At 33.1% G+C, this 20,548-nt stretch overlaps 1 protein-coding gene across 1 annotated transcript in view; it reads right to left on the bottom strand.

Annotated features, from left to right (window-relative positions):
- Positions 1-20,548, bottom strand: part of LOC118187983 (phosphatidylinositol-3,5-bisphosphate 3-phosphatase MTMR14-like) — a 100,044-nt gene that overhangs the window by 9,984 nt on the left and 69,512 nt on the right. The window contains exons 16-17 of the mRNA XM_035358296.2: positions 16,191-16,374; positions 6,979-7,161 (exon numbers count right to left, since the gene is read on the bottom strand). Of these exons, the coding sequence (XP_035214187.1) occupies positions 6,979-7,161; positions 16,191-16,374 (367 nt within the window). The remainder of the gene's footprint in view (positions 1-6,978; positions 7,162-16,190; positions 16,375-20,548) is intronic.

Raw genomic sequence — 20,548 nt, forward strand, 5'->3', positions numbered from 1 at the left:
GTTTGAAATGAAGGTTTCTTTATGGCATCAACCAATTTCCTCAACACTATTGACTTTAAAGTCATTATTTTTCAGTGTAAGAGCTAAAAAATGCTACACTTTAAAATAAAGGCCATCTCAAAGAAATAGTACCAGAACAGCTTCAAAGACCTTTAAAGTTGTTAGCAATAGTAGATTTATGGTACAATCTTATTAGAACGTGCATATTAAAAATGCAATCTGAGAACTTTCAGATGTTATTATGCTCATACAGGCTTTTTACTTTTTTCATTTACAGACACATACCCAAAGTTGCTTTCAGATTTTATATTACAACCAACAGGTACTCCACCCATTACATACATATACCCATTTTGAGAGCATTTGGGCTAATGCCACTTTGGACTATAAATATTTAAAAATACAAGATCTTTAAAATTTACAAAAGGCAATCTCTTGTGCTGCAGATAAAAATGTTTTCTTCTGTATAGTGTTGCCATTGTTCACTTTGAAATTGTTGAGTCTTTTAATCAAAAAAATCCAACCAGTTTTACAAAATATGAAATAGACAGTAAAACAAATTCCAAATTCGAGCTTCCAGGTGCCCATGTTCTAGTGGATTATTCAAAATTTGATGGTTCTATGTGCAGTTACTTTTTCATAATGCAAGAAACATTCATACATTAATGCAGATTCTTCACTATTTAATTTCATTAAATATAATACAGGGAGATAATATTTGCTGGCAACAACTTGAAAGGTGTATGCCGAAAACATTGCGAAGAGAAAACAACGCAAGGCCAAAACGTCATAGTACAAAACATTCGTGGGAGAAAAAAAAAGCAAAGAGAAAACATCATGGTACAAAATATCATGGTCGAAAATAAAGCAGTTAAAAACTTCACAGTCTAAAAACATTGTCGTCGAAAATATAGTGGTGAAAAATAAATATACAGTGAAATACATTCAACACGAAAATGCTTAAGACGAAATATCGGTTAACACGAAATAATACAACGGCTCCGACAAACTACTATACATTTTCACGCATTTTGTTTCTTTTAACATGAAATTAAAATCGCTTAACCCGAAAAGATATCCTTTCTGGAAATGAACAAAATACGGAAAACACCGGCCTTGCAGGCGAGATTTAAGCGGGGTGTGAAATGAAAGAAAGGTGGCTTCACATGTTTTATAGAAAAGAGGCTAACTTGGTTTTGAAATACCCTGAGAATAGCCTGCGACACAAGCCACTTTTGTGTATCTAAGCTACTTTCACCTTCCACACCTACAAACGCCACACAAACATCTCATCTCTCATCAGTTGGTTTTGGAATTCAGTGACAAGTACAGTGTGAGTAAAAATCAGTGAGTTTGGTTCATATGTTGCATTCTGCATGTTTCTGTCTCTCCATATGTTGCACTCTGCGCATGTCTCTTCATATGTTGCACTCTGCAGTGATTCCAAGGATGAATAAAAATTATTTTTGTCATAAGTATCAGATTCTTTAGCGCCAAAAGAAATGGAGAAGGGGGATATTGAAACTGAGTCGACACTTAATGAAATGTTTGAGAAAGTTTCTGTATTAATGGGCTGTCTTACTGTATTATCAGAAGAATTTGCTGCAGTAGTTGATGATAATGTGTATACAGCCCCAATTATGGCAGACAAAGACAGTTTGGAGTTTGTTCAAAGCTAAAAAAAATATCATTAATGCAGATCCCGATGACGAAAATGAAATGAATAATTAAGCTCCTGTTCCCACGTCATTGGAAATGAGGAACATCATAAAAAGTATGCTCAATTATTTAGACGCACATACCAATGATGAAATGAATAACAAAATGGATGGCACTGAACAATTTCTTAACAATTTGATGCTAAAAAGACAATGCAAAGAAAAATGTTAAATTACTTTCTAAAAACTCAATAAACGTTTTGTTTTTCAAAAAACTTAAAAATTTTGTATTAAATTTCATTAAGTTCTTGTGGATGTCTTTGTTTTATTGATTTTCATTAAATACATGCATATATACATATCTATGTAAATGAAATGTACTCTAATAAACTTCATTTTGTTGAATATATATATATATATATTTAAATATCCTTTAACATGAAATTCTTTTAACATGAAAAATATTTCAGTCCCCTCAGTTTCGTGTTAAACGTTCACATAACGATAACATCGCACACAAGCACTTTTCAGGTTTTAAAAATAAGTCCATTTTCACATAATGATTTGAGAGGGCAAGAAGGAAAGAAAGATATTTTTACTTCATATTTTATATGTTTTGCTGAAAAAGTAAGAAGGAAACTTAAGCATCTAAAAACTGAAAATGAAAAGAAAATTAATGCCACTTACAGCACTTAATTTTAAATTAAAATAGTTAATTACAAAATTTATTAATTTTTTATTACATTTTGATGATAATGTTTCATTAAAAATACGGTCTAAATATGTTTAGAAAAAGGAAGATAAATAATTGCATCAGGTTACCTCTATACAAATTGTTTAGTTAATTATCAAATTATTTTCTTTCACGCTTGTTATCTGTTACTGTTTTAGTGAAAATTAAATCTTGTTTTGTTTCCATTTATTCTTAAAGTGTTGGTAACATTTTCATCCTCTTTCCTTCTTGCGCTAACAAATTATTATGCGAAAATGCATTTACAACTTTTAAAACCTGAAAAACGCATGTGTGTGATGTTATCGTCATGCGATGATTTGTAGGTACTTTATTTTTTACCATGATATTTTCAATGACAATATTTTTTAACCGCTTTATTTTTAACCTTGATATTTTAGAACTGCAACATTTTCGCTTTGCTTTCTTTTCTCCCACAATGTATAGTACCACGACATTTTTGGCCTTGCGTTGTTTTCTTCGAGACATTTTCGTCTGCGATGTTTTTGGCTGTAACCATTTGAAAAGTGATACAATACTTTTAGTGATTCATTTCAAAATGCTGCTTCGAGACTAATAGCCCTTCTGGGCTAATAATATTTTTGGATTTTACTATGAACTTATTTTCCTCCTCAATATTAAAAAGCAAATACAAATGTATACGCTGTATGTATGCTAATTGTCATTTATCTGCATATGTGGTAATACCTGTTACAACATCAAATATTCAAAGATCCATTATATTCAAAAAAATCATATACAGTCAAAAGTCGTTAATCCGGACTCGTCAGGACTTTGGCGATTCCGGATTATAGATCATCAGTTTAAATCTAGTAAGATGGCATGCAGAAATTATAAAATTAAAAATATGAAACCGTAATTTATGAAATAAAGAACAATTATGATCTAAAGAGTATCAAAATTTACAAAAAAAAAAAAAGCTTAATATTTATTTGTTTACTTTATTAAACATTTCTTTCAATGTAAGTTGTTTAAGTTGCTTCATTTTATGTGATAATACTTTCTCTGTGATTCTATAAACAGACATAATTTCTTGTTCAGTTACAAAGTTCCGCTGTTCAACTCCTATAATTGCTTTGTCGCGAATACCGACTAATTTGTCAATCCAATTTTTTCGTTTTCAATAACCTCTGTGTCACTTTCTTCACTATCGGAAGCAAATTATAATGACGAGGAATTTGATTTAAATCATATCAAAGATGGAATACATCGAGATGAAATACTACATTTAGTAAGGAATTATAAGCCAAATAAAATGAAAACATCTGCCCTGAAGATAAGGATAGTGCTGACAGATCAACTTCCAATTCATTGTACGCCGCGGCGTCCCCCCCCCCTGCCGCAGAGCAGTGAAATTGATAAACAGATTTCGGAATGGTTAGGTTATTTTTTGCAGCAATTCCACTTTTGTTTAATGCACTTCGAAACATACTTTCGCTTTGTAGATCCTTTACATATTAGTAAATATATATTGGAAATTCTATTTGACATAATCGAAAGTTCAAGCTTACTTTTATAAAATTGCTCTAACAGTCTGCAAAAAATAATAAGCCGGATACAATTCGAAGATTAAGGAACCACGCAATCTGCAACATTAAATGAATTAGATAATTTCAGCTTAGCTTATGCCATCCATTATACATTAAACGCGCATGCGCACACGCATATTCGCAGCCGTAAAGGTCTTACCTCAAAGCTACAAACTTTGCGGCGCATGCGCAAAAAGTTTGTAGCTTTGAGGTCCGGATTATGTGTGTCCAAAATAGCAACTTTTGACTGTATTTCTAGATACTATTAATTTAAGGATATGCATTAAAAATCCCAAATTGAAAATGAAATTTCAGTTTCAATTATTTCAAACAGTTTACTTTGAAATTCAAAAGTTATTACACTTTTTTCATGAAGTCAAAAGATTATTTAATTTTTAATGCATAACATAATGACTATTTTTAATATCTTCCAAAGAGCTTGGAACTTAAACTAAGAATTTAGAAACAAGTTTCAAATTTTAAAAAGAATGAAGAAACAAGTTTTAGTATCTATAAAAATTAAAAACATATTACTCTGCTGGACATTAATATTGCAACACCAGGTAGGAATGATCTGATGAATGTGAAAATTAAATGAAAGGAAGAAGAGGTTGGAATATGCAAATTATTAGTATTTCAACGCATTTAGATGACGCAGAAGGGAGAAATGACATCTGAAGCACTGTATAAAAGAAAAACTGTGTAGTGGATTTCTCATTTGGAAAGCACTTTGTAAGAACAGAGTTTGCTCAGAATATCGTGTTATGCCTCGAATAATAATAAGAAATGCTTACCAGCAAGTGTCAGAATTTGATAGCGGCAGGATCATTACCTATCGAGAGTGTGAATTATTATTCCACGATATTGCCTGTCATACTGGTCGACATCCAACCACTGTCATGTGAATGTGGAATCAATAGTCTACTGAGGGTCATACTGAACGGCATGCATGATCTCAGTGCCCTCTCATGACTACTGCCTGAGAGGACAGACATAATGTTAGGTCAGTCCGGCAAAATTGTACAAACACATCACAGATGATTAGTCAGGAAATAGGCAAGCTTGCAGCATGCACAGTATCAACATGTACGGTCCATCAATGTCTGCAGAAGTGTGGACTATCATCGGCACAATGACCATTACTCCGGTTTCTCTTGACAATGCAACATAGACACAGACAGTGACTCTGGTGCGCCGACTGACAGAGCTGGATATGGGAGTGGCACAATCTTGTCTTTTTAGACGAGTTGCAGTTCTTTGTGCAATATTCTGATGGCTGTATACGTGTCTGCAGGCTCCGAGGAGACCGCATATCGCCTGGTTGCATTTCATATCAGCATAGGAGCCCCGCACCTGGTGTGATGGCTTGGGCAGCCATTGGGTACACGACACACACATCTCTAGTTCGGATCGATAGTAATTTGAACGCAGATCGGTACATTTCTGACATCTTGTGTCCAGTAGTTGTACCCTATCTTTTAGGCCTGCCAAACACCATCTTCCAACAAGGTAATGCAAAACTACATGTTGCACATTGTGCTCTGATCTTCCTGGATACACAGAGTATTTGACTGCTGCCCTGGCCTGCATGGTCTTCAGATCTGTCAACCATTGAAAACATGTGGTCATAGGTTGCTGAGAGACTGGCCCACCACCCCACTCCAGCTAATACAATTGATGAAGTGTAGTATAGACTTAAAACAGCATGGAATGAATTGCCCATTTCTGTCATCCCAAGCCCAGTTCGACACCATGCCTAACCGGGAAAATGCTGTTTTAGCTGCCAGGGATATATTTTAATGCCCAGCAGTGTACATTATGAGAATTAAAGTACGTTATATTGGTATAGATTTTATATCTGCCTATAAAGCAATCAGACAAATTAAAGACCAAATAATAAAAAAATAAAAAAGAATAAATTTATGTTTAGAAAGAGTGACATCTGAACTCTTCTTAGTGTGAGTTTAAACTGGTTATTTTATCATCTGCATATCAAGTTGCCGGAGTTATTTCATTTAGTGGGAAAGCACTGCATAAAAAAAATTGATTTACAATAGAATAACATCATAAATTTCAATTTTGTTACAAATTAGGTAAATCTGCCATAAAAAAAAACTTAGACATGATTTGAATGGTATATAGTTGATCCATCATTATAAAAAACACAAAAGCATGAGTGGTCGAAGAAACACTTGAAAAACTGTACAAACTCCTCTGGTGATTATTTTGAAGGAGATAAATTTATTTGAAGATAAGTAATCTTTTTCTTATTTATAAGAAATTGTCAGGTTACTTTATGGGTACAGCTTGTATAACAAGAAAACGGCACAGGTTTCCTACAATGAAACAGAATTGATAATATAAAATAAATTACTCTAAGGTTGCTTATTTGCATAGCTCTACATTTTAAATTCCAGTATTTCTCCAATGCATATTTGATCTAATGTTTCTTCTTTTCACACATCCATGTCATATGCATAATGATGTCTAATGAAAACAGCACTCATGCCAAATTAAACATTTGCCCTGTTAAATACATCCATTAAAGCTCAATGCCAAAATGCAGCTGAAATTCATTTAAGGAAAAAGTTGCAGCAGTCCTTGCTGTACGTTAGATGATATCAAAAGTTTTAAGGACAAATGATATCAATGTCAAAAAATGTTGGTGAAGAAATTCTGGAGACTTCTGGATGACTTTGTTCAAATTACATGACTCTAACAAAGATATATAACAGCTAATGACATATTACGATACATCATTTAATCAGAAAAGTAATGACATATAAAAATCTTAGGAAGCATTACCTCTATTTTGGGGAGGATGGGGGAACCATACATCAAAAGATATTGTTATTTCCATGTTCTTCAGAAATTAATTAAAACATAACAAGTTTGGACAACATTCAAGGCCCACATGAATTGAAAATTCCCCCAAGATCTACAAATATATCTTAGAATTCTAAATTATATACTGACCAAAAAAATAAATAAATAAATAAAAATAAATAAATAAAGTTCAAAATAAAAAAAAAGTGATTACCTTCCTAAACTAGACATGCTATCCATTCGCTGTCGACTATTAGGAACTGGTACAGGACTACTAGCTAAGGTTGGACTTTTATAGATCCCATTGTTATTTGTAAAGTTTTCTAAGTTATTCACCAAACACACAGATGGAGGTGTTTCACTATCAGATGAACTAGTGTCTGCATTGTTTGATTTCCTAAAGAAGAAATATAAAAATATTAGATTAAACTTATCACATTAACATCAATACTGAAACACAACAGTCACAAATACAACTGAGTCATGATTAGCTGCAATATTAAACTTTTCTACAGCTTTCTAATTTTCAAAAAAAAAATTTTTTTTTTCATTACATCAACTACAAGAACATAAAGATATACTATCATGCCCTCGTATCTGTTGATTCAGCATCTGCAGTTTCAATTATATTCATTTCACCATGATCCCCTTCCTCCAAACTGAAAACTGGAGATATGAATAATTCTTTTGTTACAAAACATGCACCAATCATGAACAAGATAAAATTTAGCAGCTCAAATGTGACAGTCTTTACACAGTAATATCAACAACATGTGAATAAATAAATAAAATTTCGATCAATGTTTCTTACTCTGATAGTAAATCATGATTTTTATTACACTGCTAAAGCTTAAAATTGCCCTATTTTGTCAAACCTTTAAACTGTACATAATGTCATAAAGTAAAGATAAAATACTTTTCTAATATTGTATAATGAGCGTTATATAAATATTTATTAGAAATTTAATACTACATATTTATATAATGCTAATTAAAAAAGATAATATATTATAGCAGGGTTAGTAGCCACATTTTAGTTAAAAAAATAAGCACCTATAAGCACTTTTCAAGCACATTTTAAGGAAAATAATAAGCACCCATCTAATTACATTATACACAACTGAATAACATTAAAAGGAAAATTAGACTTGTAATTAAATATGAGAAATTCAGTATTTATTAAGAGAGATTGGGTATTACTCAACCATGGAAAACAATTTTTTTTTTTTTTTTTTTTTTTTTTTTTTTTTTAAATAACAGTTCAATTTACAGAACTAGTTTACAATGAGGACGAAAAATCTATGCAGAACTAAACTATATTACAAGATTTAATGATGAAATTTCAGTTAAAAATAGAAAATAAATAGTAGTAAGGCATATTTATTATATTCGGGTGGCACCTAATAAGAAATACAATTTATTTTTCCACTCATATTAATATTTAAATAATTTAACTTAAATCAAAATTCTAAAAACTTTCTAAATTTTTATTGTATAACAGTTTTCCCTTAACGTATTGCAAGTAAAGTAATTTAAGTAAAAAAAGAAACATTTCTGAAATCAGAAGACGGGAAATTGCTTCATGCAGTCACCCTTTAACAGTAAAAGCTTAACTAACCCGTATACTCTGAAATTGTCGAGTATCTGAAAATTCCGAATAGTCGAGTGTAACTGGAAAAAGAGGAGGAGGGGTAGATTGTAGCTTTTCTTTAGATTTTTCAGCTAAATAATGCTTTTGACGTTTCGATATGTGCATTATATAAAAATAGCCAACAGAACTGAAAAATATTCTGCTTAGCAAGCACAGTAAAACTCTTTTAAGTGCTCATAAACAAATCTCAGACTGAACATCAAAATTAATTATCTCTGCAAAATATCACAAACGTTATTGCACAATACGTGCAATAACGTTTCCATACCGTTATGTGTTTAATTCTTCTGTACGTGATATTACGCAATCGGAATCAACAGTTGCTGGTATTCGGAGAATAAAGAACTAAATGAAGGAAAAGAGACTTACCAATCTGGGATGTTTTTCATTCTAATTTTGAACAGACTGCGTTAAATTTCTGGAATTCTTTGCTTGGGTTGGTAGACTACAGAACATTGATTCAGTCCTATTCAATCCAGATTGGAAAGTGACCAAAAAAAAAATTTGATGCTTGTTTTGCTGCGAACTGTAACGGTTTCAATATTCAAGATTTTGCGGAGAAAGGGGAGGACCTCCCAACTTCCATAATGTATAATGCATTGGCAAAAAAATTAATTTATTTTGACTATTCGATTACTTTCACTTTATTTAAGCCATTCTGAATATTATTCCTTAGAAAGCTAATCTTTGTTAAAACACGTTTACCCATTTTTTATCTATACTTCAGCAGTTACTGCAACTATATCATTATAAATATTCATACATATGCTCATAATATATGCATAACAATCATAATAAATGTAAATATGAACTGAGCACATGGAACAAGAATGCAAATTATTAAAATCTTGATAGAAATTCAAACCTGTGTAGTCTTAGGCGGGAGAAAAAAATACGGAATGTACCGGAATTTTCTACCGCTTTTGCATTTCTTTGACCAACAGAACGACGTGCACCAAAGTCTGTACTCGCGCACACCAAAGGTTATGTTAATGCAGAGAAAGGGGCGAAAAGCTATTTCCGGGAGTATGATACACCATCTGATGTTCTATATAATAAAGAAAAGCTATTTATTTAGTTTCGGCCTTGGTACGAAGAAAAAATGCAAGTTTCTTTAAAAAAATTGCACTAAAAGTAAAAAATAAGCACTAAAAATAAAAAATAAGTGCTTTAGAGAATAAGTAAGCACCTATAAGGGCCCTTATGTTTTATTTTCAAATATAAGGATTTATAATCACTTATAAGGACCACTACGAACCCTATATAAATATATTATATCAGTGAGATTATGAAATCACAGCAAACGTCATTATTTTATTTTAAAGAAGCTGTTAAACATTGCCAGTCAATGTCTGTTAATAAGAAAAATAACAAACATTGTTCAATTACTGAGTTCTTGACAAAACAGGCCATACCTTTATAAATATCCATGAACACATAGTTGCAGGGCCGATCCTAACGGGATGCAAGATGATGTGGGCAGCCAAATTTAAGGGCGGTGAAATGAAAATCATATTATATTTTCATAAAAAAAGGTAACGAATTTTAATTTGTACATGGGTAGCTCAACAATCAAGGCTAGGCACTTGCACTTTATGGTGATAATAGCACCTTTCCACGCCACCATAAGAGGACAAGCTATTATGTTTTGATAGAGGACAGCACAGCTTAAAAGTGATCCCACAGCAGTACAAGTTGGAAAATATATGAGCTACAGTTTCTCAGATTGCTATGGAAAATAAGAATTAGCACTGGTTCAGTGAAAAATATCAGATAAAAAAAACTCAGAATGAAATTTGTCCACCAAATGGATATCCAGAACATTAATGGTAGAATAAAGTAACATCAGGTCAAAGGCTTTGGAGAATTTATTTCTAAGATAAACAAAAATAATTTTTTTTTAATTCATAGCTACTAACAACAAAAGAAATATGACCTTATTAATGGAATGACAGAAGAAATTATATTAGTAATGGCAGAAGAAACTACAGCAGAACTTGTCAAAATCACAGATTCATATCAGAAATTTCCTAGGAAGATTTTGAACACTTTTGGGGCAATGAAAAGGGACCGCTACTTACTGATTATATGCCATATAATATCATGATAATATGCATTTATTATGCTAACAACTCTAAAAAAATATAAAAGTAAAGTGTCATAGTAAATCCAGCAAAAAATATTGCTTTTGCATAACAACACTGCAACACACAAGTTCAAACTTCCCAGATTGCTAGTTTTTTTTTTTTTTTTTTTTTGTTTTTTTTTTTTTTTCCTTTGAGAACATACAGACTCCCCGTGCACCACATATGTACAACAAGGGGCTTACAGAAGTAAGTTAACTAGAACATTACATGTATAAATAAACATTAAAAATTACATGCATAAATAAAGCGAACAAAAGCAGAGAACAGCAGTCTGGACTTCACGAAAACAGAAAGTTTCACTGACCAAGTCACTCCGAACATTTTCAAATCGTTCTGTAAGCATAATCTAGGGCCATCAAATGTAGGGCACGAGAAAATCAAATGTTCCACATCCTGAGGAACTCTTTTTGAACATTCACATAAATTGTTTGATCGTAGATTAAAACGAAACCGATAACTTGCAAATTTACCGTGACCATATAAAAACTGAGACACTTTAAAATTTAACGAGAGGAAAGACTCGGAATTCAGTCTATGGTAAATAGAAGGAAGGAACTTTTTGGTGACTTCAGCATTACAAGATGAAATGTATTCCTCATTCCACATAGCTAAAAGCATTTTATAATGAAAGGACTTCCAATAACTCTTTGGAATGCTAATGTTGATATCAATGGGTAAATTTAAGGCATCTTTAGCTAAGAAATCAGCTCTTTCATTCCGTAGAAACCATGATGAGCACGCACATAAGCAAAGCAGATATCAATACCTCTAATTCTAAGTGAGCTAACAGTTACTAGGGTTTCGATAACTAATTTATCGCAGCTGGTAATACTGTTCAAAAGTTGAAGAGAAGAAAGAGAATCAGAACAAATAAGGTACTTTGAGGATGTTGTCCCATGATTCTGGATCCATTTGACAGCAAGATAAATGCACAGAAGTTCTGCTTGAAAAACTGTACATTCATTCCGTATACAGTGTCTAAGAAAACAAATCTCGGAATGGCCTTCAAAAAGAACAAATGCAAGTCCAACCTTGCTGTTCCTCTTGCTGCCATCTGTAAAGAAAACCATATGAAAACTTATTTCAGCAGTCTCTTTATAATCACAGAAATTTATGGGTTCTAAAGAAGCGGGATGAGGAAGATCAGTGAAGGGGACAATTCCATTAATACAGTCTTCCAAAGCATGAATTGCCAATGACTCAAAAATATTAATCTTATATGCAATTTCAAAATCAATAGGCGGAACTCCTGCAAGAACAAAAGTAGTCTCATAGCTTAAGGTTCTATAACGACTAATAATACGAAGAAGAATTCTCCGTTGAATCTTTCTTTAATTTCTTTTGTTAACCTTCTTGGCAAGAACATGTCCCCAAGCACGACAGCCATACGAAATGAAAGGCACAATACACTGCTTATACATGAGTTTCTTAACATTGTAGATTACTCCAAAAGTATTTTTGGCAATTCGGTGAAAGCCATTAATAATTTTTTCACATTTAGCAGAAAGGAATTCAATGTGCTTTTTCCATGTTAATTTTTGGTCAAGAATGACACCAAGATATTTAACATTTTCTACAAATTCCAACAGAGAATTATCGAGCATCAAAGAAGCAATATTTTGTTCATCAAATGTACTGAGAACAAGCATAGCTTTACTTTTTGAAAGATTGAAAGTGAGTTTATGAGAAATCGCCCAACTGGAGACAAAATCTAGAACCTCTTGTGCTCTCAAAAGAATGTTATTCAAAATCCTTACTTGGAAAATTAATAGTAAGTCGTCTGCAAATGCAATTTTTAAACAACCGTCGAGATGACTTAAAAGATCATTTATGATTATATTTCAAAGAGTAGGTCCGGATACAGAGCCTTGAGGACAGCCTTTTTCTAGAGAATAAACCTTAGCTTCGTTCCCAAGCTGAAGCTCAGCGGTCCTCTCGTTCAAGAAGCTTTTAAGGTTATAGATATTATGTGGTATACCAGCATCTTTTAAAATTTTTAAGATAGATGGCCACCAAGCATTATCAAAAGCTCCTTTGAAATCCAGGAAAATAAGAAGTGTAGTATACTTCATTTTCTTTGCACACTGCAAGATATTACAAAGGCGAATAATGGCATCTTCAGCCGACTTCCGAGGAGTAAATCCGAACTGAGAATTATTATAAAAGCATTTTTGTCTCAAATACCAATTTATTCTGTTAATGAAGAGAGTTTCAAGACATTTTCCCAAAGTAGGGAAAAGACTAATGCATCTGATATTATCAAGATAAGAGGTTCTTGTATTTAAAGTTTCAGGAATCAAAACAACCCGAGCTCTCTTCCATTGTGCTGGAAAAACTGCTAATTGTAAACAAAGGTTGAAAAGTCTGTGTAGAAATGTGCTAAATGCTAGTTGGCAATGAAACTCTCAGTTTCTCTTTCATTCCTTTTATTAACCAAACCTGGCCCCAAGGAACTTTGTCTTACTTCAAAAACTAAAGCAGCATTTGCGTGGTTTACATTACAGCAACAGTGATGATGATGATCTCAGGATGCCATTCAGGAATAGTCGGAAGGCTGTGACAAAACACTTTTTTTCTGCTGGAATTGAGTATAATGAACTTTGTGTGCTTGAATTTGTTACTGCAATGGGCTTTGAAGGCTTTGAGAAATTATTTGCTGTTCCTAACATCACATCTCTGAGCAAATCCATAAGTTTGGAAGTCAGCAAATATGATATCAGAAAGTTAATTGTCAGTCACAGGTTCAGAACAACAGAAGGGCTTCAGCATTTCAACCAGCAGCAGCAAAGCAGAGTTGCAGAGGAAATTTCTTCAGAGAAGAAAGAGGGAGATGCTGAAACCACTCCCACTGCTGAAAATCAAGCATCTCCTCAGCATGCAAACAAAAACTCAGGTAAGCATTGTGATGATATACCTAATAAAGTTCTTGGTAAGAGATGTGCTAATTATTTCACTGATACATAATTGACCATTTTAAAACATTCAATAATATTCCCACTATCAGACCAGAATAAAACACTGGTTCATTTGTTCTCTAAGCCGTCTAAAAATTATACCTTAAAACAAAATGCATGATAAGCAAAGAACACAGACAACAGAATACCCACAGATGCAATCTGACATTATTATGGAAGTTAATTCACCTTCCAAGAAATAACCTTGTTCCTCCTACAACTTCCACATATTCCATCATAATCCCTCTTAAATCAAAACAAGTTTCATAAAGTTAATTTTACTAATTTACACTTTTATCCAAATATTATTATTATTTGCTAATACTTTCTGCTTAAAATTGAGTGTATTAACCATTAAAATCATTTCCAAGATTCAAGTTCAGATTTCTATGAACTTGAATTTGAGATTAATAAAGTTTCTATTACTTTAATGAAACTCACCTTGGAATTCAAATGAAGTTCTGTAATGGATTAAGTTCAGATTCCAAGGTATCACAACACATGAAATTTTAACTTCAAAAAATTAAATCCTAAAGATTTATAGATACCTTGCCCACATTTTAATTTATTACATATTCAATCATATATTTGTAATGGATTCACTCAGAATAACCTTCATAAATATAAAAATATGAACTTTAAAGTATTATAAAGGCACAAAAAAAAAGAAACATAAAGCATTGTTTAAACCTAACACATCGTTCAATAAGTCCTGGGACTAACCGACAGATGGCATAGTAATATCAACCTGACTTCGTTGTTCGAAAAAACTAACCTTCAAATGACACGAGTCTGATTTTCATGGCATTCAGACAGGAAACAGCGAAGCTACTGTGGTGAAAGTGACACTACCTGTGCATTTGGGGACAAAATGGAGAAAAACGAATTTCGAGTGTTGATCAAACATTGCTATTTAATGGGCAAAAATACCACCCAAACTCAGCAATGGCTTGAAAAATATTATCCAGACTCTGCTCCATCGAAAACAACCATTTGTCGTTGGTATGCTGATTTCAAGCCCGGTCGCACGGATAGAAATGATGTGGCACGCTCGGAGATTGCTGAGATGGTAACATTTCAACTGGAAGTGCGTGTGCGGTTTTACATGAGAAGTTGGGCATGAAAAATGTGTTTTCCAAATGGGTGCCACGTGTGCTCACAATGGAACAAAAGCAACAATGAGTCGACGATTCACAGAGCTGTTTGTCACTGTTTACTCGCAATAAACTGGATTTCTTGCATCGGTATGTGACAATGGACGAAACGTCGATCCATTATTTCACTCCAGAGTCGAAGCGGCAGTCAGCTGAGTGGCGTGCAGCTGGTGAAAGCCGTCTGAAGCATCCAAAAACACAACAGTCAGCTGGCAAAGTCATGGCATCAGTGTTTTGGGATGCACGAGGTATAATTTACATCGACTACCTTGAAAAGGGAAAATCTATGAATAGTGCCTATTACAGTGAGTTACTGGTGCATCTGAAGAACGAAACTGCAAAAAAACAACCACACATGAAGAAACAAAAAATCATCTTCCATCAAAACAATGCCCCGTGCCACAAATCAATGCAAACACTGGTTACATTGAAAAAGTTGCTTCCCCACCCACCATACTCCCCAGATCTAACCCCTAGCGACTACTGGTTGTTTGCTGATCTGAAAAAGATGCTCCAGGGGAAAAGATTTGACTCAAATGAGGAAGTCATCGCTGCAACTGAAGCTTATTTTGCGGACAAGGACAAATCAAGCATGGTATAGAAAAGTTAGAAAAGCGTTGGAATGTTTACAAAGCTCTTGATGGCGATTATGTTGATGAATAAACGTGAATTTTGTGAAATGGATGTTGTTTTCTTAGTTAGTCTCAGGACTTATTGAACGATGTATTAGTTATCACACATCAAAGATACTTTCTCTCTTTTCCTTCTCCTTCCAAATTATAGAAAAATGCAAATAATTCCACAGATAATTTCTGATACAGAGAAGTCTTGGATGCTGCTTTTCCGATGAATTGTTAACTGCATGTTTTAAAAATACATAAATGGTTTCTTCTACTTATTCCTTCCTCTTTCCCCAACAGTGAGAAAAAAATCATGAAATTTTTATCTGTGTAATAAAATCAAGCATTCATGTTAGAACTTTAATGAAAGATGAATATTTTTTGTTATGCTTTCTTTAAATACTTAGAAATCATAGAAAGAACAATTATACCAGTAACTACTCTCTGTTAAGAATGATTATCATCAGATTTACAGAACAATCAACATTTTCAGAATTTTCATAATAAATATATTATTTCTTGGGAAAAAAAAAAAAAAGTCTATTTCACTTAGTGACTGCAAAAATTTTCATGAAATCGTTATGTTTCAAAATACATGTCCACAAACTTAGAAAACAGTTCAAATTTCATTAAACTGCTAAGGAACATTTATTATAGCACCTAAACCTAAAATTTTGCCTATTTAATCAGGTACTGTTTCTGCAAGCATACTAAAAAATAAGAGAATACAACTGAGGATGTCAATATTTTTTGCACCAAATATAAAATTGGCTGTGTAAAGAATATAATAAATTGATCACCTAAAAATTCTTGGATTTAAATTTTGCTATTATAATTTTTTTCAAATGCTTCCGAATTAACACAATAAAAAGCTGAACTATAAATTAAAGTTTTACTAACACACTCTTGAAACTGTCAGAATCTTCTCCTGATTCCACACTAGCATAAAATACTGCAGTTGGATAGTTTTCATGATGGGACTCAAGACTTGCATAGAATATGCTTGACCTTCCATTTTCTATATGACTATTACTACATAGACTAGTATCACTGATTTCTCCTGATTTAGTAAGTGATTCTTCTTCTGTGTAAGAAAGAAAATATCAGTATCAAAATACATGTTGAAACATTAATAAGAAACTAAAACATTTGTGCATATTTAATTCTTTGAGGACTAGCGTGCAGAAAATGAAGTGCAGCCACGGGACTTTGAAATCAAACGTCACCACTAGCTTACGCATTTTTCAGCACTTAAGCCTACTTTTACAAAAAAATTCATATAAAATCAGCCTTTTAATATAATCACGTCAATTTTTGAAGTTATGTACTTAATATACTAATTCTTAATATGTATTAATATAAAGAATATTACATACATAGAAATAAATGAAACATGTAAAATACTAAAATTATAATTATATGCATGAAAACAAACACTATACACACGAAAACAAAATTACAAATACAAATTGTAAAAGAAAATTAAGCAATAATCATCTGTAGGTAATTAAATTCCAATTTAATAATTCTGCTGTGTTTGGAATAATATAAAACGAGGATCAACACATAGGACAATGACAGATTTTTTACGCTGAGCAAGTAAGATGCATCACACATCAGAAAAGCTGATGTTTTTCCCCTTCTGTAATAATGCTGTAAAGTTACTTTTTAATTAATAATGATAAATGGTCACATTCTCCTAATAAAAAAAATCAACATAAATGAAAACATTGAGCTGGATGCAGTTCCCCACATTCTCATAACGAAAAATGCAAATAATGAAAATGAAGACAACAACAACAAAACAAAACAAAAAGAGAAATTGCTAATGAAATAAACAAACATGCCAGTGTCCATTTAACTTAAAGTGCTGTGATCCCCAGTATGTTTACACCAAAAAACTCTCAAAACCAGTAACTCTCAACAGAAACTGATACGACTTTTGACTGTATTAACATTATCATCGTCTGTTTCCTCATCAAAAAATCTTTGAAGGGCTTCTTCTAATGTAAGATACTTCATTCTAGGCATTTTTAAAGCAGCCAGAACATGAACCAGAACATCCAAAGGAATGACTGAAAAAGGGAGATTGATTACCCGCTTCCTGCCGCAACACCTGCTTTCCCTTCCTTCCTAACACAAATATAAACATCTGATTGATGTAATGTTCTGATAAATGGTGGCCTTGACTAAAAACAGATCACTCCTAAAGACGGCGATTCTTTTATTAAATATTTTCAGCAAAAATACCCGGTCGAAACTTTTGCTTAAAGTGTGAAATTAATTATTATAAACAAAATGACTGTTGAAGGCAAATATTTTTTTACAGAAATAATCTTCATAATATTACTTACATAAAATCATCTGCTGGTATAAGATATCTTAGGTAGTTATATTTATATATGCATTTATTTTAATCGTTGCGTCAACACAACACCAGCGACTAATGGGTTAAGTCGAATCTGGCCACACGGATAGAGGTGTGTGGCATGACATCACCAAAACAGTTGTTGCCAACTCCACTCTGTTTTTAAGCTACACAGTCCCTTTTTTGTTTGTTTGTTTTTGTTTGTCACACCTTGTAGTCTTTTAAAGCAAGTCTCTTTTTTTCAAATGCCAAAAATCTTTTGACAAAATACGATTAAACATGACAAAGTGAACTGTTTGCGCAGATGATATTTGCAGTGGCAGGAAGCTTTCATTAAAACCCAATATATTGCTCAATAAGCAAGATTCTTGATCTTCTGGGTCTTTTCTACTGCCCTCATAGAAAGATACAAAACCATTATTATACAATTTCAAATGGAAATTTTACCACAATGCGATGCATAGAGAAGATGACACATAACTAACTCATATTGGATCCTGTTGCTTGCTGAATGATTTCTGAATACAGTATTCTTCTGAACAATTTCTGAATACAGCATTCTTTTGCCAAAGGATGCCAGTTTCTTAGCAGAAGAATACTGTATTATACTGCAGAATTAAAATTTTTGAGAAGATCACAAATAACTTGATGTGATCACACATAACCTGTTGCTAGCAGAATTAAAATTTATGAGGGATGAATACAAAACCTGGTCACCCAGTGTGATAAATACCTCAGCATCATGAGCTGTTAAATGGAATAGTAATTATGATATGTATTTTCAAGCACTGATGTAAACGGTTAGAGAAACTAGAATTCTACTATTAGTTGCACAGGTGCAGTATTATGCTGCAGAATTAAAATTTTTGAGAAGATCACAAATAACTTGATGTGATCACACATAACCTGTTGCTTGCAGAATTAAAATTTATGAGGGATGAAAACAAAACCTGGTCACACAGTGTGATAAATATCTCAGCATCATGAGCTGTTAAATGGAATAGTAATTATGATATGTATTTTCAAGCACTGATGTAAATGGTTGGAGAAACTAGAATTCTACTATTAGTTACACAGGTATAGTCCCATTGCACTTATTCTGCGGCTCTATACATTTTGTTTCAGAGCACCCTAGGGGATGGTCCGAGAGACACTCATCCCTCTTCCCACACTAGGTACGGATAGAAGTGAACAGGACACCAAAAATTCACTAATGGTCATACAGAAGTCCTGCATAACTATGCAGTTTCACCCCAATTTTGAGAAACAATATCCCAGGCAGCAGTCTGAGGATCCTCCACCATAAAACTACTCAAAAGGACTTTCAGCTTGCTAATACTTTTAAGAACTCTCCTGCTGTACTGACCCTATACATTTACAAACATCCATCTTTCTCCTAGATTTGAACACGGCCCAATCAGTGTAGCAGCCAATATTGCTACCAAGGGGGATCACAGGTTTTCATTCATTACACTTCTAGCGTTCTTTAATATCAAATAAGTAGCACTTTCTAAGCATGCCTCATATGATACTGGCTATCACCAAATTATAACTTATTCCGAAAAGGAAGATTCTGAATGTCTTAAAAACAGGAATATAGAAATATTTCCACTTTTTATAAGCTGACATTTAAGAAGGAACAGTTACTTATTGGTATTTTCCATTAAATCCAAACTATCTGGAACTTCATTTGTCTACACATAATTTTTCAGGGCAAGGTGTCACAAGTTTGGTTTGACTTTTTTCCTGGATGTACTTCTTTCACTGCAATGGGATCTACAACTTTGGATTCACCAAGAGATGAAGAAGTGGACAACCACTTTTTTCAAAAAAGAGATGTTCTTCACAAAGAAAGGCTGTGTTTGAATAAACACCTCATAAAAAAAAATTATGACTCAAAGCTGAAATGACTATGCAGCCTTAACTCATGCCGAGAAAAAAGGGTGTTCAAATACAAATATGGATCACACATTCATTTCATTACTCTCATGCGATTTTCTAAGGAGCCACAAAGTTTGCTTTAAATTTATTGCAACACAATGGTTGATTGGAATAATTAAATACAACAGGGTATGAAACAATTCCCTGTTAACAGGGTATTCCCTGGTAACAGGGTATGAAATAATTCCCTGTTAGCTCATCCAAAAGTCAAAATCTATGGACAAAACAAAACTGTGGAAATTAATGAAAACTAAATCACAAAAGAAAAGAATAACATAGGCAGTATTCTTCCTTACAACAGGTCTTTTTGGAGGATTTTGTTGCAAAATTACAGCATATTCCTTCTTGCTCTTCCTGCTCATTCTACTTTGTCTAAGTAAAAGTAAAAGGCATAGGAAAAGAAATAAGCAAAAATGCATCAATCTGGTGCCTAAAATGTGAGGCATGGCTTTATTAGAAAATTACCTACACATTTAACAATAATACCTCTAGAGGACAGTTTCTGTTAAAATCAGGGAATTCAGTCCCTTTTCAATCTACATGAAGAGCTAGCTATGAATGTCATCAAAAAATCAGCTTTGTACACAAAAAGTTTTATAGACCATGGGAGCAGAATGAAACTGGCTAAAATTTTGCCAAAACTTTTTTTTTTTTTTTTTTTAGCGCTATATAGCTGGCTGTTGAATAGGCCCCTATCCTCAATAAAGACTTAAAGGCCCGTCTACACAAAGCGATTTTCTCGGCCGACTTTCTGGTAGAGCAACAATTTTAAGCATCTGCATATGCACCAAAAATCAGTCATGTTCTATGCCATGATTTCAGAACTGGTGTTCACTGCGTTCATGTACGATAAAATTGTAGTCTCTAGCCAATAAGATTGCTTTGAGTGATCACATGCTTTTCTTCTCATTTTGGAATAAATAATAAACATGGCTGTATTTCGTTGGAA

Source organism: Stegodyphus dumicola, chromosome 5 (assembly GCF_044657685.1).
Source record: "Stegodyphus dumicola isolate Sdum_Otavi_A_Nest chromosome 5, ASM4465768v1".
Classification (NCBI taxonomy): Eukaryota; Metazoa; Arthropoda; class Arachnida; order Araneae; family Eresidae; genus Stegodyphus; species Stegodyphus dumicola.